This window comes from Pseudophryne corroboree, chromosome 4, assembly GCF_028390025.1.
Source record: "Pseudophryne corroboree isolate aPseCor3 chromosome 4, aPseCor3.hap2, whole genome shotgun sequence".
NCBI lineage: Eukaryota > Metazoa > Chordata > Amphibia > Anura > Myobatrachidae > Pseudophryne > Pseudophryne corroboree.
The window spans coordinates 609,962,121-609,982,588 of NC_086447.1; the positions used below are offsets into that span (position 1 = coordinate 609,962,121).

Below are 20,468 nucleotides of genomic sequence, written 5' to 3' on the forward strand. Positions count from 1 at the left end.
CCCTGGTATAAGGTGAATATGTAACATAAATGCATTCTGTGCTTAGATTTAGGTCCCATCACCATGATATCTCATTATGGTATGTAATTATTCCAAAATACGGAAAAATCCCATATCCAAAATACTGAAATATGAAATTTTTGAAGTGAGTGAGATAGTGAAACCTTTGTTTTCTGATGGATTAATGTTCACAAATTTTGTTTAATACACAGTTATTAAAAATATTGTATTAAATGACCTTCAAGCTGTGTGTATAAGGTATATATGAAACATAAATGAATTGTGTGACTTAGACTTGGCACACAATTCATTTATGTTTCATATATGCACAAAGTTATTAAAAATATTGGCTAAAATTACCTTCAGGCTGTGTGTATAAGCTGTATATGAAACATAAATGCATTCTGTGCTTAGACTTGGGTCCTATCACCATGATATCTCATTATGGTATGCAGTTATTCCAAAATACGGAAAAATCCCATATCCAAAATACCTCTGGTCCCAAGCATTTTGGATAAGGGATACCTGTATCACCAGACATGCACAAACATTTGGCACAGATATCTATGTAATACCTACAGACAGAAATAATCTTCTACACCGTAGAAGTGTTCGTGCCCCTGTGCTTAAACAGGTACTCCTTACTCCCATTTTTAGCGGGCATGCAGAATTACCAGTGATCCTGTCCAACTGCAAGCGCAATCAGAATCTATGACGTCTAAAGTCTTAGCAAGGGGTTACAATTTACAACATTTGCAGAGACCGAAAGGCAGCTCTTTCTCTATCAGGGTTCACAGTGATCCACAGGATCTTCCTTGGGAATATGAGGAAGCGATAGCGGATTGGGCACCAAACGGTCTAAGTTTTTCAGACTTCCAGGATACAGCGGGCCAGCCCCCTGTATACCCGCCTCCTGGCTCAGTCAGGCAATCCAGTTTTTTGTTTGGTGCGAGCTGGCCACTTTAAACAAAAAGGAAAATGGAAGGTTCTCCCACTTGGCGCAGAAGCTGCCCGTACACTGACAGTGGCAAAAATAAATGTCACCACATTTATACAACCAAAATACAGAAAAAAAGTAGACACTACTCTGTGTCCAGGGTGCTCTAACGTGACAATATGTGATAAGGATACAAAATAAGAAATCAACGTTAAAAGTAATAATAATAATAATGTATCCCTTTTATACTGTTTGATAATCAATACCTTTGGTCGCTAATCAGATGAAAGCTCAGCTTCCATCTGAGAAGCGTAACATACTATACCGGTCAAAGACGCATGTGTGGCTGGGTACACTGGCGCGTCTGATTCTCTCAGCCAGTTGTTTGCAGCATGGTCCCATACGGAAGTGGGGTTTAAGTTTCTCTGTATCCCGCTCTCCTGAGGCAGGTGATACATCACTGAGTTCCTACCTTCCCTGGGCGGTACGAGTAGTTGAGTGTGTTCCTGATGCAAATGAGCGTTGTGAACATATACTGCTATATTATTCACTGATGCGTCTGAATACGCCAGTCCGGTATAAGGTAATGCAGTAATGTTATGCCTGCTTACTTATATGTATTGTGTAGTTGAAAAATGAGCACATTTTTTCAAATGTATATTAACACATTCTTTTTTGTGACCGATTGCTAGTGTGACTGCTGACTTTAAACTCTGTTTCTGTTAGCTGTTTCTCTCTGTTTATTCAAATCCTCAATGCTGTTGCAAGGCATGGTGGGATCTGATTGTACTTCATTTTAAAGTGGGGACGGTCACATTTATGCGTAGCATTACACCTATTGTTGTGGTAATATTTGTTGCTATGTCCAAGAAAGGTAAAATGGAAGAGGCACCTATTATCATGTCTGTCCTGCAAATCTGGTTTAACATCCCAGGATCTGGTACAAGATAACTTGTGTGCAAATTGCTATAATTTCCATAAAAGCCTTCTGAATAAACCAGCTCCAAATCAGGTGCCTGTTCAGTCACAGAAACCTCCTTGGGCAGCTTTTGCACAGACGTCTAATTTAGCAGACCGTATGGTACATGCTACGGTACCAGGTATTGGGGCTCCCACTCAACCCTTACATGCAACATCCCACTTGAGTCATGCCACATCCAGTGTTTGATTTAGCGTATTCTTGGCTGCCTTTCAGCAAAAATTAGCTGATAGGCTCAAGGAATGGAAGTCAAATAGGGAATTGCATCTTCAGGGTAGGTGGCCGACTTTTTCTTTTTGTACAGGTTTGTAAACATTCCACCACAGATGCCTGGGTTCAAGAAGCGGTGTCTCATGTTTACGCTTCAAAGATTCTTTTTTACCAGCCCGTCTCCGGTTTAATCGAAGGCCATGGCTCTAGAGGATGCAGTGCAGAAACTACTGCAGTCAGGGGTAATAGTGCCGGTTCCTACAGCACAGAGGGTTCGAGGTTTCTACTCCAACCTGTTTCCAGTTCAGAAACCAAATGGATCTTACTGACTCAATCTCAAGACTGAACAAATATATCTTGGTGCCTCGATTTCCGTAAGGAAACCTTACGGTCCATTATCCTGGCTATGGAGCTGGTGATTTTATAGTGTCCCTCGATGTTCATGATGCTTACCTTCATGTTCCTTTAGCACCATCCCATCAGTGCTATCTCAGGTTTGCTATCCTCCAACATTTCCAGTTTCAGGCTTTACCTTTTGGACTGGCTACAGCTCCCAGGGTATTTACCAAGATCATGGTGGTGATGGCAGCTCATCTTCATCGAAAGCGATTAAGGATTTTCCCATATCTAGATGACTTGCTTGTCCTGGCTTAGTCTCAGGAAACTCTGCTATGTCATCTTCGAGTGACAATAGCCTGCCTACAAGCTCACGGCTGGCTCATAAATTGGGCGAATTCCTCCTTAGTCCCGTTGCAACGGATGACACATTTAGGGACTGTATTGGATACCAGTCTTCAGGGAATCTTTCTACCTCTGAGCAAGATAACCACATTACAGACAAGGATTCAGGAATTGCTACACAGTCTGATAATATCCATCCATGCAGCAATGCGAGTTTTGGGATCAATGGTCTCGTTGTTTGATATGGTGGAATATGCTCAGTTCCATTCAAGAACCCTTCAATATCTGATTCTCTCCAAATGAAACGGATAGCATAAGATGATTAAAAACTCTGACTATAATTCTTCCTCAGGAAGTGTGGCAGTCATTAGGCTGGTAGCTTCAGACGCCCCATCTGGACAAAGGACGACCCTTTTGAATCTCAGATTGGGAGGTTCTGACTACAGATGCAAGTCTACAGGGCTGGGGAGCCGTGACAGAACAGTACTCGTTCCAGGGACGTTGGGACAGGGAAGAAAGTCACCTGCCAATCAACATTCTGGAGCTATGGGCCATATACAGGGCATTCACTCAGGCAAAATAAATATTTCACAGCAAGCTGATTCAGATTCGCTCGGACAATGCCACGGCAGTACCTAACCTCAATCTCCAAGGAGGCACTCGAAGTTGAATGGCAATGAAGGAGGTAAGCCACACAATAAAACGGGTGTAACGTCATCATCCAGCCGTGTCGGCAGTATTCATAACAGGATTCCTAAATTGGGAAGCAGTCTTTCTCAGCAGGTACAACATTCATACAAGCGGATGGGCCTTAAGCCCAGAAGTCTTCCACATTCTGATAAACAAGTGGGCGCTGCCGGAGGTGGACCTCATGGCCTCTTGTCAGAACAAGGTACCCGTGTGTCTGTCAAGAACAAAGGATCCCGAGGCGATCTTCGTGGATGTAAGTAAGATAGGAATTTCATCTGGTTTATGTGTTTTCACCAATCTCTGGTACTCATTACTCCGAGTGATTTGAAAATTCAAACAGGAAGGGGGCGTTGTGATACTAATAGTGCCGTCATGTCCCAGAAGAAACTGGTACACAGATCTGTAGAGGCTGTCCACGGTTTCTCTGTTCCTACTGCCTCAACGTCCAGATCTGATGGTTCAAGGTCCCTGTCTATACAAACATCTGGATTAACTGTCTTTGACGGCGTGGTTCTTGAAACATCCGTCTTAAAGGCAAAAGGTTTTTTGCATGAGGTAAGTTAGACGAGGCTTAAAGCCAGGAAATCATCTTCTGCTCGCATTTATTACCGAATATGGCATGCATATTTTCTATGGTACACTGCCAAAAGTTTTGTTCTTAGGTCCTTCAGAGTTTCTAGAATTCTAGTATTTCTTCAAGCAGGATTGGACATGGGTCTCTGCATAGCTTCCTTGAAGGTTCAAGTGTCAGCATTAACTGTATGGTTTCAAAAGTAAATTGCAAGCCTACAGGATGTTTGCACTTTTTTTCCAGGGAATGCTTCACATTCATGTTCCTGTTGTTCACCCTACAGTTCCCTGGGATCTAGATTTAGTTCTCAGGGCACTCTGGGTTGCTCCATTTGACCCACTGAACTGTGTGGATCTCAAATGGTTGACAGCTAAAGTTCTCTTTCTTCTGGCAATTTCTTCAGCTAGAAGAGTATCAGATTTATGGGCACTATCATGTTGCCGTCCTTTTCTGGTATTTCATCCAGAAGATAGAGCACTACTTAAAATTAGATCTGGATATCTTCCTAATGTGTTCTCCAAGTTCCATCTTAATGAAGAAATAGTAGTTCCAGCTTTTCAGGTACTTGACCTTTCTGCGATAGATGCTTCATTGGATGTAGTTCGTGCTCTAGGGATCTACAGTATGTGGATCATACCAGTGCCATCAGAAGGACAGACACTCTTTGTTCTTTACATATTTCACAGAGGATAGCCTGCCGATAAGCAAACACTGGCGAGATGGCTTTTCATGACTATCTCAGAAGCATACTCCCAAGCTGATCTCCCTATTCCGGATAATGTCTCTGCCCACTCTGCTCATAAGGTAGGTCCTTCTTTGGCAGCCCATCGAGGTGCCTTAGCTGAACAAATCTGTAAGGCAGACGCATGGTGATCCATTAACACATTCATTAGACATTATGCCTTTGACACATTTGCCTCTCAGGATGCTGCATTTGGGCGAAGGATTCTCCTGTCCAATTAGGAGCATCTCCGGCCTTAGATGCTGCTTTGGGAAGTCCCAAGGTAGATCCTGTGGTTCACTTGACCCTGATAGAGAGAGCAGAGGTTATGGTAGATTTACCTAGATAACACTCTTTCTCTGAAGTCCACAGCGTCCCACCCTGACGCACCTGATTTGAGAATCTGTACACTTCCTAACCTCTTCCTGTCCTTTGGTAAGGAAGTGTGTATGTTTTCTCGCCTGAATAGGTCTCCCTCTCGATTAAAACGGATTCTGCCTTGAGCTTTGGAATCAACTGAATTGCCTGAGCATGGAGACAAGGATATAGGAGGCTGGCCTGATGCATGACCTCTGCTTTCTCATCCCCGTTCTACATTATTAAAAACACAAACAGAAAAAAATCACAAGAACAAACTTCACTTGTATTAATCATTATAATCCTTTAAGTTCTAAGGTATGCGCATTGGTTAAAAAATTGTGTTCGATAATAGCAACTGACATTGACTTTTCAATGTTCAAACAACATTAATTAATTCACAGCTATGAAAGAGACAAGAACCTCAGAGATGTATTTGTTAAAACTGACGTCACACAACCCACTGAAGCTAAATGTGCTAATTGTGTCACCTGCAGATCTATGATTAACGGAGACACACACATTTAGATATCCAAGAACTGATGAAGCATACACAATCTCACATTGTGGGGCAAAGTGATAAAGAAGTAATAAGCGCAAGGTGATCACACACCAGCCAATCATTACGGATTTGAAAAATGACAGGAGCTGACTGGCTGGTACGTTATCACCTTGCACTTATCACTACTTTACCACTTCTCCAGGCTTAATACATCTGCCACCATGTTACTTGCATGATTTGTTTTGTCATACACATGATAACGTGTCCGTGCAGTTTAAACTATATCTGTAAAACAGAGACTATATTCAAAGAAAGAAGAGCTTAACTACTGTATAAAAGTGCCATTAAAAATGCATTACTTAAAAAACAGAGCGACCTATCAGTCGCCAAGCATTTTTTTACAGCAGGACATAACATTGCCATGTTAAACTACATATTTATAGACCATGTGCCACCTAACGCTGGCCCCACACGGTGTGAAGGAACAATTAGGGGTATATTCAATTAGTGCCCAATTTTCAGACGGTCGGATACTCTGCACTAATTTCGCCTGTTTTTTTATCCATTTTCGCAAAAGCCTTTTCGTGTCTTGTTTTTTTTTTTCGACTCAGCATGGGCGAAAACGGACCCAAAAACTATGCAAAGCCCCGCAATTCGACAAAACCAAATCCAAGTGGGTTTCGCCAGTGCGGATTTTTCAACAAGTTGAAAAAAACGGCACGGGGATTTAATAGTTTGAATGGAAGTTGTAAAAAAAACCGGCACTAGTTGAATACCTCCTTAGGCTTAAGTTTCTTTTTGTAATATCTTCTATACTTCCATACTTCATATAACCAACAGTTACTGCTTCAGTGTTGTAATTACATAACACTTAGTTGCCACATGACCTCCTATAGTTAATTGTTACCACATAGCGGTTACAATGTAGTGATGAGCACCGGAAATTTTTCGGGTTTTGGGTTCGGTTCCGCGGCCGTGTTTTGGGTTCGAACGCGTTTTGGCAAAACCTCACCGAATTTTTTTTGTCGGATTCGGGTGTGTTTTGGATTCGGGTGTTTTTTTCAAAAAACCCTAAAAAACAGCTTAAATCATAGAATTTGGGGGTCATTTTGATCCCAAAGTATTATTAACCTCAATAACCATAATTTCCACTCATTTTCAGTCTATTCTGAACACCTCACAATATTATTTTTAGTCCTAAAATTTGCACCGAGGTCGCTGGATGACTAAGCTCAGCGACCCAAGTGGCCGACACAAACACCTGGCCCATCTAGGAGTGGCACTGCAGTGTCACGCAGGATGGCCCTTCAAAAAACTACTCCCCAAACAGCACATGACGCAAAGAAGAAAAAAAGAGGCGCAATGAGGTAGCTGTGTGAGTAAGCTAAGCGACCCTAGTGGCCGACACAAACACCTGGCCCATCTAGGAGTGGCACTGCAGTGTCACGCAGGATGGCCCTTCCAAAAAACACCCCCCAAACAGCACATGACGCAAAGAAAAAAAGAGGCGCAATGAGGTAGCTGTGTGAGTAAGCTAAGCGACCCTAGTGGCCGACACAAACACCTGGCCCATCTAGGAGTGGCACTGCAGTGTCACGCAGGATGGCCCTTCAAAAAACTACTCCCCAAACAGCACATGACGCAAAGAAGAAAAAAAAGATGCGCAATGAGGTAGCTGTGTGACTAAGATAAGCGACCCTAGTGGCCGACACAAACACCTGGCCCATCTAGGAGTGGCACTGCAGTGTCACGCAGGATGGCCCTTCCAAAAAACACCCCCCAAACAGCACATGACGCAAAGAAAAAAAGAGGCGCAATGAGGTAGCTGTGTGACTAAGATAAGCGACCCAAGTGGCCGACACAAACACCTGGCCCATCTAGGAGTGGCACTGCAGTGTCACGCAGGATGGCCCTTCCAAAAACTACTCCCCAAACAGCACATGACGCAAAGAAAAATGAAAGAAAAAAGAGGTGCAAGATGGAATTGTCCTTGGGCCCTCCCACCCACCCTTATGTTGTATAAACAGGACATGCACACTTTAACATCATTTCAGTGACAGGGTCTGCCACACGACTGTGACTGAAATGACGGGTTGGTTTGGACCCCCACCAAAAAAGAAGCAATTAATCTCTCCTTGCACAAACTGGCTCTACAGAGGCAAGATGTCCACCTCATCATCATCCTCCGATATATCACCGTGTACATCCCCCTCCTCACAGATTATCAATTTGTCCCCACTGGAATCCACCATCTCAGCTCCCTGTGTACTTTGTGGAGGCAATTGCTGCTGGTGAATGTCTCCACGGAGGAATTGATTATAATTCATTTTAATGAACCTCATCTTCTCCACATTTTTTGGATGTAACCTCGTACGCCGATTGCTGACAAGGTGAGCGGCGGCACTAAACACTCTTTCGGAGTACACACTTGTGGGAGGGCAACTTAGGTAGAATAAAGCCAGTTTGTGCAAGGGCCTCCAAATTGCCTCTTTTTCCTGCCAGTATAAGTACGGACTGTCTGACGTGCCTACTTGGATGCGGTCACTCATATAATCCTCCACCATTCTTTCAATGGGGAGAGAATCATATGCAGTGACAGTAGACGACATGTCCGTAATCGTTGTCAGGTCCTTCAGTCCGGACCAGATGTCAGCATCAGCAGTCGCTCCAGACTGCCCTGCATCACCGCCAGCGGGTGGGCTCGGAATTCTGAGCCTTTTCCTCGCACCCCCAGTTGCGGGAGAATGTGAAGGAGGAGATGTTGACAGGTCGCGTTCCGCTTGACTTGACAATTTTCTCACCAGCAGTTCTTTGAACCCCAGCAGACTTGTGTCTGCCGGAAAGAGAGATCCAAGGTAGGTTTTAAATCTGGGATCGAGCACGGTGGCCAAAATGTAGTGCTCTGATTTCAACAGATTGACCACCCGTGAATCCTTGTTAAGCGAATTAAGGGCTCCATCCACAAGTCCCACATGCCTAGCGGAATCGCTCTGTTAGCTCCTCCTTCAATGTCTCCAGCTTCTTCTGCAAAAGCCTGATGAGGGGAATGACCTGACTCAGGCTGGCAGTGTCTGAACTGACTTCACGTGTGGCAAGTTCAAAAGGTTGCAGAACCTTGCACAACGTTGAAATCATTCTCCACTGCGCTTGAGACAGGTGCATTCCACCTCCTATATCGTGCTCAGTTGTATAGGCTTGAATGGCCTTTTGCTGCTCCTCCAACCTCTGAAGCATATAGAGGGTTGAATTCCACCTCGTTACCACTTCTTGCTTCAGATGATGGCAGGGCAGGTTCAGGCGTTTTTGGTGGTGCTCCAGTCTTCTGTACGTGGTGCCTGTACGCCGAAAGTGTCCCGCAATTCTTCTGGCCACCGACAGCATCTCTTGCACGCCCCTGTCGTTTTTTAAATAATTCTGCACCACCAAATTCAAGGTATGTGCAAAACATGGGACGTGCTGGAATTTGCCCATATTTAATGCACACACAATATTGCTGGCGTTGTCCGATGCCACAAATCCACAGGAGAGTCCAATTGGGGTAAGCCATTCCGCGATGATCTTCCTCAGTTGCCGTAAGAGGTTTTCAGCTGTGTGCGTATTCTGGAAAGCGGTGATACAAAGCGTAGCCTGCCTAGGAAAGAGTTGGCATTTGCGAGATGCTGCTACTGGTGCCGCCGCTGCTGTTCTTGCGGCGGGAGTCCATACATCTACCCAGTGGGCTGTCACAGTCATATAGTCCTGAGCCTGCCCTGCTCCACTTGTCCACATGTCCGTGGTTAAGTGGACATTGGGTACAACTGCATTTTTTAGGACACTGGTGAGTCTTTTTCTGAGGTCTGTGTACATTTTCGGTATCGCCTGCCTAGAGAAATGGAACCTAGATGGTATTTGGTACCGGGGACACAGTACCTCCAACAAGTCTCTAGTTGGCTCTGCAGTAATGATGGATACCGGAACCACGTTTCTCACCGCCCAGGATGCCAAGGCCTCAGTTATCCGCTTTGCAGCAGGATGACTGCTGTGATATTTCATCTTCCTCGCAAAGGAAAAGGACTGTTGGACAGTCAATTGCTTGGTGGAAGTAGTAAAAGTGGTCTTACGACTTCCCCTCTGGGATGACCATCGACTCCCAGCAGCAACAACAGCAGCGCCAGCAGCAGTAGGCGTTACACGCAAGGATGCATCGGAGGAATCCCAGGCAGGAGAGGACTCGTCAGAATTGCCAGTGACATGGCCTGCAGGACTATTGGCATTCCTGGGGAAGGAGGAAATTGACACTGAGGGAGTTGGTGGGGTGGTTTGCGTGAGCTTGGTTACAAGAGGAAGGGATTTACTGGTCAGTGGACTGCTTCCGCTGTCGCCCAAAGTTTTTGAACTTGTCACTGACTTATGATGAATGCGCTGCAGGTGACGTATAAGGGAGGATGTTCCGAGGTGGTTAACGTCCTTACCCCTACTTATTACAGCTTGACAAAGGCAACACACGGCTTGACAAATATTGTCCGCATTTCTGTTGAAATACTTCCACACCGAAGAGCTGATTTTTTGGGTATTTTCACCAGGCATGTCAATGGCCATATTCCTCCCACGGACAACAGGTGTCTCCCCGGGTGCCTGACTTAAACAAACCACCTCACCATCAGAATCCTCCTGGTCAATTTCCTCCCCAGCGCCAGCAACACCCATATCCTCCTCATCCTGGTGTACTTCAACACTGACATCTTCAATCTGACTATCAGGAACTGGACTGTGGGTGCTCCTTCCAGCACTTGCAGGGGGCGTGCAAATGGTGGAAGGCGCATGCTCTTCACGTCCAGTGTTGGGAAGGTCAGGCATCGCAAACGACACAATTGGACTCTCCTTGTGGATTTGTGATTTCGAAGAACGCACAGTTCTTTGCTGTGCTTTTGCCAGCTTGAGTCTTTTCATTTTTCTAGCGAGAGGCTGAGTGCTTCCATCCTCATGTGAAGCTGAACCACTAGCCATGAACATAGGCCAGGGCCTCAGCCGTTCCTTGCCACTCCGTGTGGTAAATGGCATATTGGCAAGTTTACGCTTCTTCTCCGACAATTTTATTTTAGATTTTTGAGTCCTTTTTTTACTGATATTTGGTGTTTTGGATTTTACATGCTCTGTACTATGACATTGGGCATCGGCCTTGGCAGACGACGTTGATGGCATTTCATCGTCTCGGCCATGACTAGTGGCAGCAGCTTCAGCACGAGGTGGAAGTCGATCTTGATCTTTCCCTATTTTTGGAACCTCAACATTTTTGTTCTCCATATTTTAATAGGCACAACTAAAAGGCACCTCAGGTAAACAATGGAGATGGATGGATACTAGTATACTTATGGATGACGAGCGACTGCCGACACAGAGGTAGCTACAGCCGTGGACTTCCGTACTGCGTCTGCTGCTAGTATAGACTGGATGATAATGATATAAAAAATATATATATATCACTACTGCAGGACAGGTATATATTATATAATGACGGACCTGCTGGACACTGTCAGCACTGCAGACTCCTAAAGTAAACTACTAGTATGAAGAAGATAGAAAAAAAAAAAAACACCACAGGTAAGTATACAATTATGGATGGACGAGCGACTGCCGACACAGAGGTAGCTACAGCCGTGGACTACCGTACTGCGTCTGCTGCTAGTATAGACTGGATGATAATGATATAAAAAATATATATATATCACTACTGCAGGACAGGTATATATTATATAATGACGGACCTGCTGGACACTGTCAGCACTGCAGGCTCCTAAAGTAAACTACTAGTATGAAGAAGATAGAAAAAAAAAAAAAAACACCACAGGTAGGTATACAATTATGGATGGACGAGCGACTGCCGACACAGAGGTAGCTACAGCCGTGGACTACCGTACTGCGTCTGCTGCTAGTATAGACTGGATGATAATAATATAAAAAATATATATATATCACTTCTGCAGGACAGGTATATATTATATAATGACGGACCTGCTGGACACTGTCAGCAGAATGCGTTTATAGAATAAAAACACCACACGACGAGTGTTTAACTTTTTCAGGCAGACAATCACAGTATACTGGTGGTCAGTGGTCACTGGTCAGTCACACTGGCAGTGGCACTCTGGCAGCAAAAGTGTGCACTGTTAAATATGTACTCCTGCTATAACTGCTCCCCAGTTTCCCCCACAATTAAGCTGTGTGAGCAGTGAGCACTCAGCACAGTCAGATATACATAGATGATGCAGCACACTGAGGCTGAGCACAGATATGGTATGTGACTGTGTATCGTTTTTTTTCAGGCAGAGAACGGATTATATTAAATAATAAAAATAAATAAAACTGCACTGGTGGTCAGTCACTAGTATAACTATCAGCAAAACTCTGCACTCTCTGAGTACTCCTCCTAATGCTCCAGTAAATCAAGTGTCTCACTCTCTATCTATTCTAAACGGAGAGGACGCCAGCCACGTCCTCTCCCTATCAATCTCAATGCACGTGTGAAAATGGCGGCGACGCGCGGCTCCTTATATAGAATCCGAGTCTCGCGATAGAATCCGAGCCTCGCGAGAATCCGACAGCGGGATGATGACGTTCGGGCGCGCTCGGGTTAACCGAGCAAGGCGGGAGGATCCGAGTCGCTCGGACCCGTGTAAAAAAAGGTGAAGTTCGGGCGGGTTCGGATTCCGAGGAACCGAACCCGCTCATCACTATAACAATGTTGATACAATGATTCAATTATGGTATCTACCAGTTTACTCATATTGCATTTGTAACGTTTTTAAAGACCAGCATACCTGGCTTTTTACATAAGATCTCTTTTATGTGTGAGTACCAAGTACACTAATACCCAGGTACTTGTTCCCCAGCCTCGTTTATATGGATAGCATTGCCATTTATAATCTAAGATTCCATTAATGAGACATAATTATTACAACTCAGTAAGACTATAACTTTCATTAGCTATCTTGTCTCTTCAATATAATGATATATGATGATTCCCAACATATTTAAACTCTCCCAGCACGCGGCCTCTTTTTTTTTTAATGTTCTTTACTTGTCATTTTGTTCACATATCTCCGCAATTGTACATTTTTACTATCACTGTATTAATATGATAATGTATTATGTTTTCACTATAACATGTTTTTAATAGATTTATGTGGACTCAAATAAGATTTGAAAAAATATTGTATACACTTGTTATCACACCCCTTCTAAATTGTCAAGTGATACGATTTATGCAAAATCTCAAGAACAATACTAAATAAACTGTGAAATGAATATGTTAGTCCTACAATATGCAAATAAAGACCTGGAATGCAAAACGGACGCTTCTCATATGTTACCCGCAACAGCAGTAATGCCACTCTCTTCCTTCACACCAGCGCCGGGCGTTAACCCTCTCACCTCCCATTCATTATGGTATATCCACACATGGGAAGGCAGTAGAGGTTAGCGGACACCCGGCTCTGGTACTTTTTCTCCTACCGAATTTAGTTTACAAATTACAAACTATATTTACAAACAATTTAACTATTTGGTCTGCATATATGCAATGTGTTTAATTGCTTGCATGTGTTTCTTCAGCATTTAAAAAAACTTTTTTTTCCTATACCCTACGTGGTAGAAGGAATTAATCCTGGATAAATGTTTATACCACGTTCAGCTATCTAAATATTTTTCACCAGGTATTAGCAATTGTTTCTCAATATGCTAAGCATTGCATTAATTTAATTAAATTGCACTACATGTCGAGAGTGCACGGATTTAATAATCTGTACACTCAGACATTTTTGAGATTGATATAATAAGTGCTACAAACTCCAATTTTAGCATTGCCAAATGACCAATACATTCCAGGTCGTTATTTGCATATTGTAGGACTAACATATTCATTTCACCGTTTGTTTAATATTGTTCTTGAGATTTTGCATAAATCGTATCGCTTGACAATTTAGAAGGGGTTTGATAACAAGTATATACGATATATTTTTTATACGTTTTTTAAATATGGATGAATTAAAATTGTTTTTAAACAATAATTGACATATTTTGATTTAAAAATGAGTGCCCCCACAAAGAGGTCTATTTCTATGTCCCCTGTTTCTTGTTAGGGACAACCTATTGCTATAGTCTTGTTATTACCTCTGGGGAGCACCGTCAACTTTAAGATTTATTATAAATATATATAATTATAATAGTTATTGATTGATATCTTTACAGTAATTATTTCATTAAGTTGTACAGGAACACTCAACCTTTTTTGCTTTGTACTCAAATAAGATTTACAAGCAGAACTTTTGTAATCACATTTATAATAAAAAAAAAAAATTGTAACCACTTCTAGACTTGTTAGTCTGGGGGAGGAGCTTTTTGACGTTGTTACCTATTTAAACTCAGCTTTGTCATTTCACTTGCATCCTTATGAAAGTTTAAGTAAAGACTCTGAAATGTTGGCTTACAACTTGGGACTGTTTGTTTTACTCACACAGTCGTTAGAGTACCGCCCTATGCAAAAAAAATAAACATATATATATATATATATATATATATATACAGGTTGAGTATCCCTTATCCAAAATGCTTGGGACCAGAGGTATTTTGGATATCGGATTTTTCCGTATTTTGGAATAATTGCATACCATAATGAGATATCATGGTGATGGGACCTAAGTCTAAGCACAGAATGCATTTGTGTTTCATATACACCTTATACATACAGCCTGAAGTCAATTTTAGCCAATATTTTTTATAACTTTGTGCATTAAACAAAGTGTGTCTACATTCACACAATTTATTTATGTTTCATATACACCTTATACACACAGCCTGAAGATCATTTAATACAATATTTTTAATAACTTTGTGTATTAAACAAAGTTTGTGTACATTGAGCCATCAAAAAACAAAGGTTTCACTATTTCACTCTCACTCAAAAAAGTCCGTATTTCGGAATATTCCGTATTTTGGAATATTTGGATATGGGATACTCAACCTGTATATATAATAGAAAAATTTAATATCTAACTATCTATAGTGTGTGTGTGTGTGTGTGTGTGTGTGTGTGTGTGTGTGTGTGTGTGTGTGTGTGTGTGTGTGTGTGTTTACACCTGAGACAGAATTCTGATTTCAGTGTTCATGTTTGAAAGTTTCGGTGGATTTTAATCCTGGCCTGAATTGTGCCGTATTCTGGCAACTCAGTGGCTACTATATTCTGGTAGTGTGGGTTTAAGCACTGGATCAGATCTGCCTACTTTCGTAAATGATTTTGCTTCTGAAGTAGAAAAGCTGGATACTCCATAACAATTTCCACTATTTTATTTTAAAATAGTATTACTGTTTTATTGGTCAGAAATAAGTTTTTCTTCTTTGTCTGTAGGCAACAACTCTTCTTACTATGGACAAATACTCTCATCAAGATATCCCCAACATTAACAATACCTGCTTTAAACTGAACTCCTTGCAACTTCATGCTTTATTGACAAATTACCACTGTGCACCAGATGAACCTTACATTCCTACGGTAATTATTACGTTACATTTTAAACCTACACTGCCAGCATATCCATATTTGCACTGAATTCTTGCAATGTTCCCTCTCTTTTCATTGCATGCAGGAGCTCATTGAGAGTGTGGTGTCTGTAGCTGAAAACACTGCTGATGAATTGGCACGTAGTGATGGACGTGAGGTTCAGTTAGAAGAGGATCCTGACTTGCAGCTGCCTTTTCTTTTGCCAGAAGATGGTTACTCATGTGATGTGGTACGGAACATCCCCAATGGTTTGCAGGAGTTTTTGGAACCACTGTGCCAAAGAGGTATAAAAATAAAATGTAATTGGATGCTTACACTTTAGTTTGCACAGATAAGAAGAAAGACAGTCAAAGAAAAAATGCTCTGAATATACTTTTTGTAGTTTGTATTCCCCCCCCCAAAAAAAACCACAGATTAGGAGCAAATAATTTGACTTCAGCTGCATTTTCATAAAAAATTCCTGATAGATATAATGACAACGTAAAAAATATGTTTTGTTTTTTTTTGAGATTTTTGCAAATTTATTAAAAATAAAAAACTAAGAAATCACATGTACATAAGTATTCACAGCCTTTGTCATGAAGCTCAAAATTGATCTCGGGTGCATCCTGTTTCCACTGACCATCCTTGAGATGTTCCTAATTAGAGTCCACCTCTGATGAATGCAGTTGATTGGACATGATTTGGAAAGGCACACACCTGTCTCTATAAGGTCCCATATTTGACAGTGCATGTCTGAGCACAAACCAAGCATGAAGTCAAAGGAATTGTCTGTAGACCTCCGAGACAGGATTGTCTCGAGGCACAAATCTCGGGAAGGATACAGAAAAATATCTGCTGCTTTGAAGATCCGAATGAGCACAGTGGCCTCCATCATCCATAAATGGAAGAAGTTCGGAACCACCAGGACTCTTCCTAGAGCTGGCTGGCCGTCTAAACTGAGCAATTGGGGGAGAAGGGGCCTAGTTAGGGAGGTGACCCAGAACCTGATGGTCACTCTTTCAGAGCTACAGCATTCCTCTGTGGAGAGAGGAGAACATTTTAGAAGGACAACCATCTCTGCAGCAATCCACCAATCAGGCCTGTATGGTAGAGTGGCCAGACGGAAGGCACTCCTTAGTAAAAAGCACATGGCAGCCAGCCTGCAGTTATCCAAAATGCACCTGAAGGACGCTCAGACTATGAGAAACAAAATTCTCTGGTCTGATGGGACAAAGATTGAACTCTTTGACGTGAATGCCAGGCATCATGTTTGGAGGAAACTAGGCACCGCTCATCACCAGGCCAATACCATCCCTACAGTGAAGCATGGTGGTGGCAGAATCATGCTATGGGGATGTTTTTCAGCGGCAGGAACTGGGAGACTAGTCAGAATAGAGGGAAAGATGAATGCAGCAATGTACAGAGAGATCCTGGATGAAAACCTGCTCCAGAGCGCTCGACCTGCGACTGGGGCGACGGTTCATCTTTCAGCTGGATAACGACCCTAAGCACACAGCCAAGATATCAAAGGAGTGGCTTCAGGACAACTCTGTGAATGTCCTTGAGTGGCCCAGACTTGAATCCGATTGAACATCTCTGGAGAGATCTGAAAATGGCTGTGCACCGACGCTTCTTAGCCAACCTAATGGAGCTTGAGAGGTGCTGCAAAGAGGAATGGGTGAAACTGCCCAAATATAGGTGTGCCAAGCTTGTGGCATCATTTTCAAAAAGACTTGAAGCTATATGCATCAACAAATTGTTGAGCAAAGGCTGTGGATACTTATGTATATGTGATTTCCTAGATTTTTATTTTTAATAAATTTGCAAAAATCTAAAAAATAAATTTTCACATTGTCATTATGGGGTATTGTGTGCAGAATTTTGAGGGGAAAATTTTATTTATTCCATATTGGAATAAGGTTGTAACATAACAAAATGTGGAAAAAGTAAAGCGCTGTGAATACTTTCCGAATGCACTGTATGTGTGTGTGACTACTTATTTGGTGATGGATGCATTGCTCTCTCATGCTGTTGACGTGTTGTGACCCCTGATGAAGATCATCATGATTGGGAACGTTTGGGAAATTTAATGTACTGATCCATCAAGTATGGATTAAATTGCCTTTACACTTGAAAAGCTGGTGAGTGCTCCGTCATTTATATATATATATATATATATATATATATATATATATATATATATCCATGGAAGTCCTGCACTCACGTCCATATATAATCAACTTTGGGGTGCACCCAGTAGAATCCACACAATCTCTGTAGATCAACACATATAGTAGTAGTTCCAGTTTCCTGGGGGGCACTCTCCTTTGCACATCATCCAACGAAATTTCTTACTTCACAATAGGCTTTATTGGGTCTCACAATCGGCTTTATTGGGTCGACGTTTCGGCTCAATAAATGGAGCCTTTATCAAGACAAGCCATACATATAATCATATTGTCAAATGATCGTAACCTATACAAATAACAAATACATAGAATGAATATATACAATCAGTCTCACGGGCCCAATCAGAAAATCACCACTAAAGTGCAATTCGCATAATTACAAGAAAAAAGTGCCAGGAGGTAGTGATACAACCAGATGTGGATATCTCACTTACAAGTATACCCGCTGAGATGAAAAATAGAGAGTGAGAGTTAAGTATCATGTCACCCAACTGTAGTGTGTCACCAGAGGTAATATTAATGGCGTACTTACTAAAATAAGTATAAATCGGCAGTACAACACTGTGGACGGACTATCGGTCACTCCAGCATATTGGCCTATAGATAAAACAACAAATAATATATAGCAGGTTCCCAATGTAGTAAGGGTTAAAAGTAATACCAAATGACACCTATACCAAACACTGATTTCCACTTCACAGAAAAAAACTCCTGGATAACTTATCCAAATAGTGGCACCTCAGTCAATAGAGCCTCTGCAAATGCAAGTACAAGGGGAGTATCATGAGGAGAGTACCCCTAAACAGTCAAGGATGGGCTTCAGCCATCATGTAGGGAAATCAAAATTAAAAAACTAATGATTCTTACCCCTGGAGCTCGCGGATCAACGTCCATTCAGTGTGCCTGCCTAATGTCTAATGAGCACAGCGTGCCTTATAAGCACATACGGCCGGAAGTACCGCCAACCCCGCAGATAAAGTACCATCTTCCTTAATTACACACAACGACTCTCTAAATCCTCAGTCCCCTCCGTTGTAACCGCCATCACATCACCAAACTAAAGACAATCGACCAAACATACCATAGGTGCAGGAATCTGAACATCGCCGCCGGTCCGAGTGGCGTGCGCTCCATCACCCGGAAGTCACATGCCGGGTGCGTTCCAAAGCCCGGAAGTCGTATGCATGATGCGTTCCGACGACCGGAAGCCTCACCATCAAGGGGATCCGCTGCCTAGCAACATGATGCCGCGAATCGCGGTAGCATAATTTAAAGTGTAAACAGTAGTGGCTCGCAGATTACACAACGCCAAACTGCTCCCCACGTACCAGCAACACCAGTCAGGGACAACCAACAGTCCTGGACCATGGGGAACTCACTACAAATCCGCTGTGCCACCCAATCGGGTCCTAGATCGTCACATAATTATTACATGATGACGACAATAAACAAATAAACTACACAACAGTCACATGCCCCATGCCGGGTTAGGCTCACAGTAAGTGTATAATAAAAGCGCACACCTTGTTCTTATACATGATAACGAGTCCCACTAATCCTATAGGGATAGAAATATATACACACTGTACACAGCACAGCAGAGCGGCACTCCCCGGACTTTAAATCAGAAGAAACAGACAGCAAACACAGCTTCATCTTATCAACGTTTCAGATGTTTAATCCTGACCTTTCGTCAGGATACAGGTCTTTATCCTGACAAAAGGTGTAGATTAAACACCTGAAACGTTGATCAGATGAAGCTGTGTTAGCTGCCTTTTTACTCTGATTTAAAGTCCGGGGAGTGCCGCTCTGCTGTGCTGTATGTATTTGGGATTTGGAAACAGTCATGGGAAAGCACCCAGGCAATGTTCATCATTGAGTGAAGTGCCGGTCTAGCTGCATTGTGTGTGTATGTATGTATATACTGTATGTATGTGTATGTGTATATATATATATATATATATATATATATATTCTCTAACGTCCTAGAGGATGCTGGGGACTCCGTAAGGACCATGGGGATTAGACGGGCTCCGCAGGAGATAGGGCACTTTAAGAAAGCTTTGGATTCTGGGTGTGCACTGGCTCCTTCCTCTGTCCCTCCTCCAGACCTCAGTTTTACACTGTGCCCAGAGGATGAAGGGCGCACTGCAGAGATCTTTGCTACAGAAAGCATTTTTGTTTGGATTTTTACTTTTTCACAGGAAGCACTGCTGGCAACAGGCTCCCTGCATCGAGGGACTGAGGAGAGAGGGGCAGACCTACTTAACTGATAGGATCTGCTTCCTCGGCTACTGGACACCATTAGCTTCAGAGGGGGTGAACACAGGTTCGTCCTGGGCGTGCACCCCCGGAGCCACGCCGCCGTTCTCCTCACAGAGCCAGAAGAACAGAAGCAAGACGACGTCTCAGGCGGCAGAAGCCTTCAGCTTCACAGAGGTAACGCACAGCACTGCAGCTGTGCGTCATTGCTCCACATCACCTCACACACTCCGGTCACTGTATGGGCGCAGGGGGGAGCACCCTGGGCAGCAATAATAACACCTCTTAGATGGCAAATAGGTATATACATGTACAGCTGGGCACTGTACATGTATATAATTGAGCCCCCGCCATTTTACACGATTTTGAGCCGGATAGAAGCCCGCCGCCGAGGGGGCGGGGCTTCTCCATCACTCACCAGCGCCATTTCTCTCTCCACAGAACGCTGAGAGGAAACTCCCCGGACTCTCCCCTGCTTACACACGGTGAAGGGAGTTTAAAAAGAGGGGGGGGGGGGGGGGGGCACATAATTGGCGGATAAAGTATAATAAAGCGCTGCTGGGGAAAAGCATTCTGTATTGGTCTCCAGGCTGTTGCGCTGGGGTGTGTGCTGGCATACTCTCTCTCTGTCTCTCCAAGGGGCTTTCAGGGGATACTGTCTTCAGAAAAAAGTTTCCCTGGGTGTGTGCAGTGTGTCGGTACGTGTGTGTCGACATGTTTGATGAGGAAGGTTCGCTTAATGTGGAGGGGGAGTGCTTGAATGTCAGGTCGGCAACGCCGACACCGGACTGGGTGGATATGCTGAATGTCTTGAATGCAAATGTAAATCTCCTGCATAAAAGATTAGACAAG

At 43.0% G+C, this 20,468-nt stretch overlaps 1 protein-coding gene across 21 annotated transcripts in view; it reads left to right on the forward strand.

Moving 5' to 3' along the window:
- The window catches only part of AFDN (afadin, adherens junction formation factor), an 866,421-nt gene that overhangs the window by 632,983 nt on the left and 212,970 nt on the right, over window positions 1-20,468 (forward strand). For all 21 annotated transcript variants that reach the window (XM_063917625.1, XM_063917611.1, XM_063917620.1 and 18 more), the window contains 2 exons: window positions 15,031-15,174; window positions 15,269-15,467. In XM_063917625.1, the coding sequence (XP_063773695.1) occupies window positions 15,031-15,174; window positions 15,269-15,467 (343 nt within the window). The remainder of the gene's footprint in view (window positions 1-15,030; window positions 15,175-15,268; window positions 15,468-20,468) is intronic.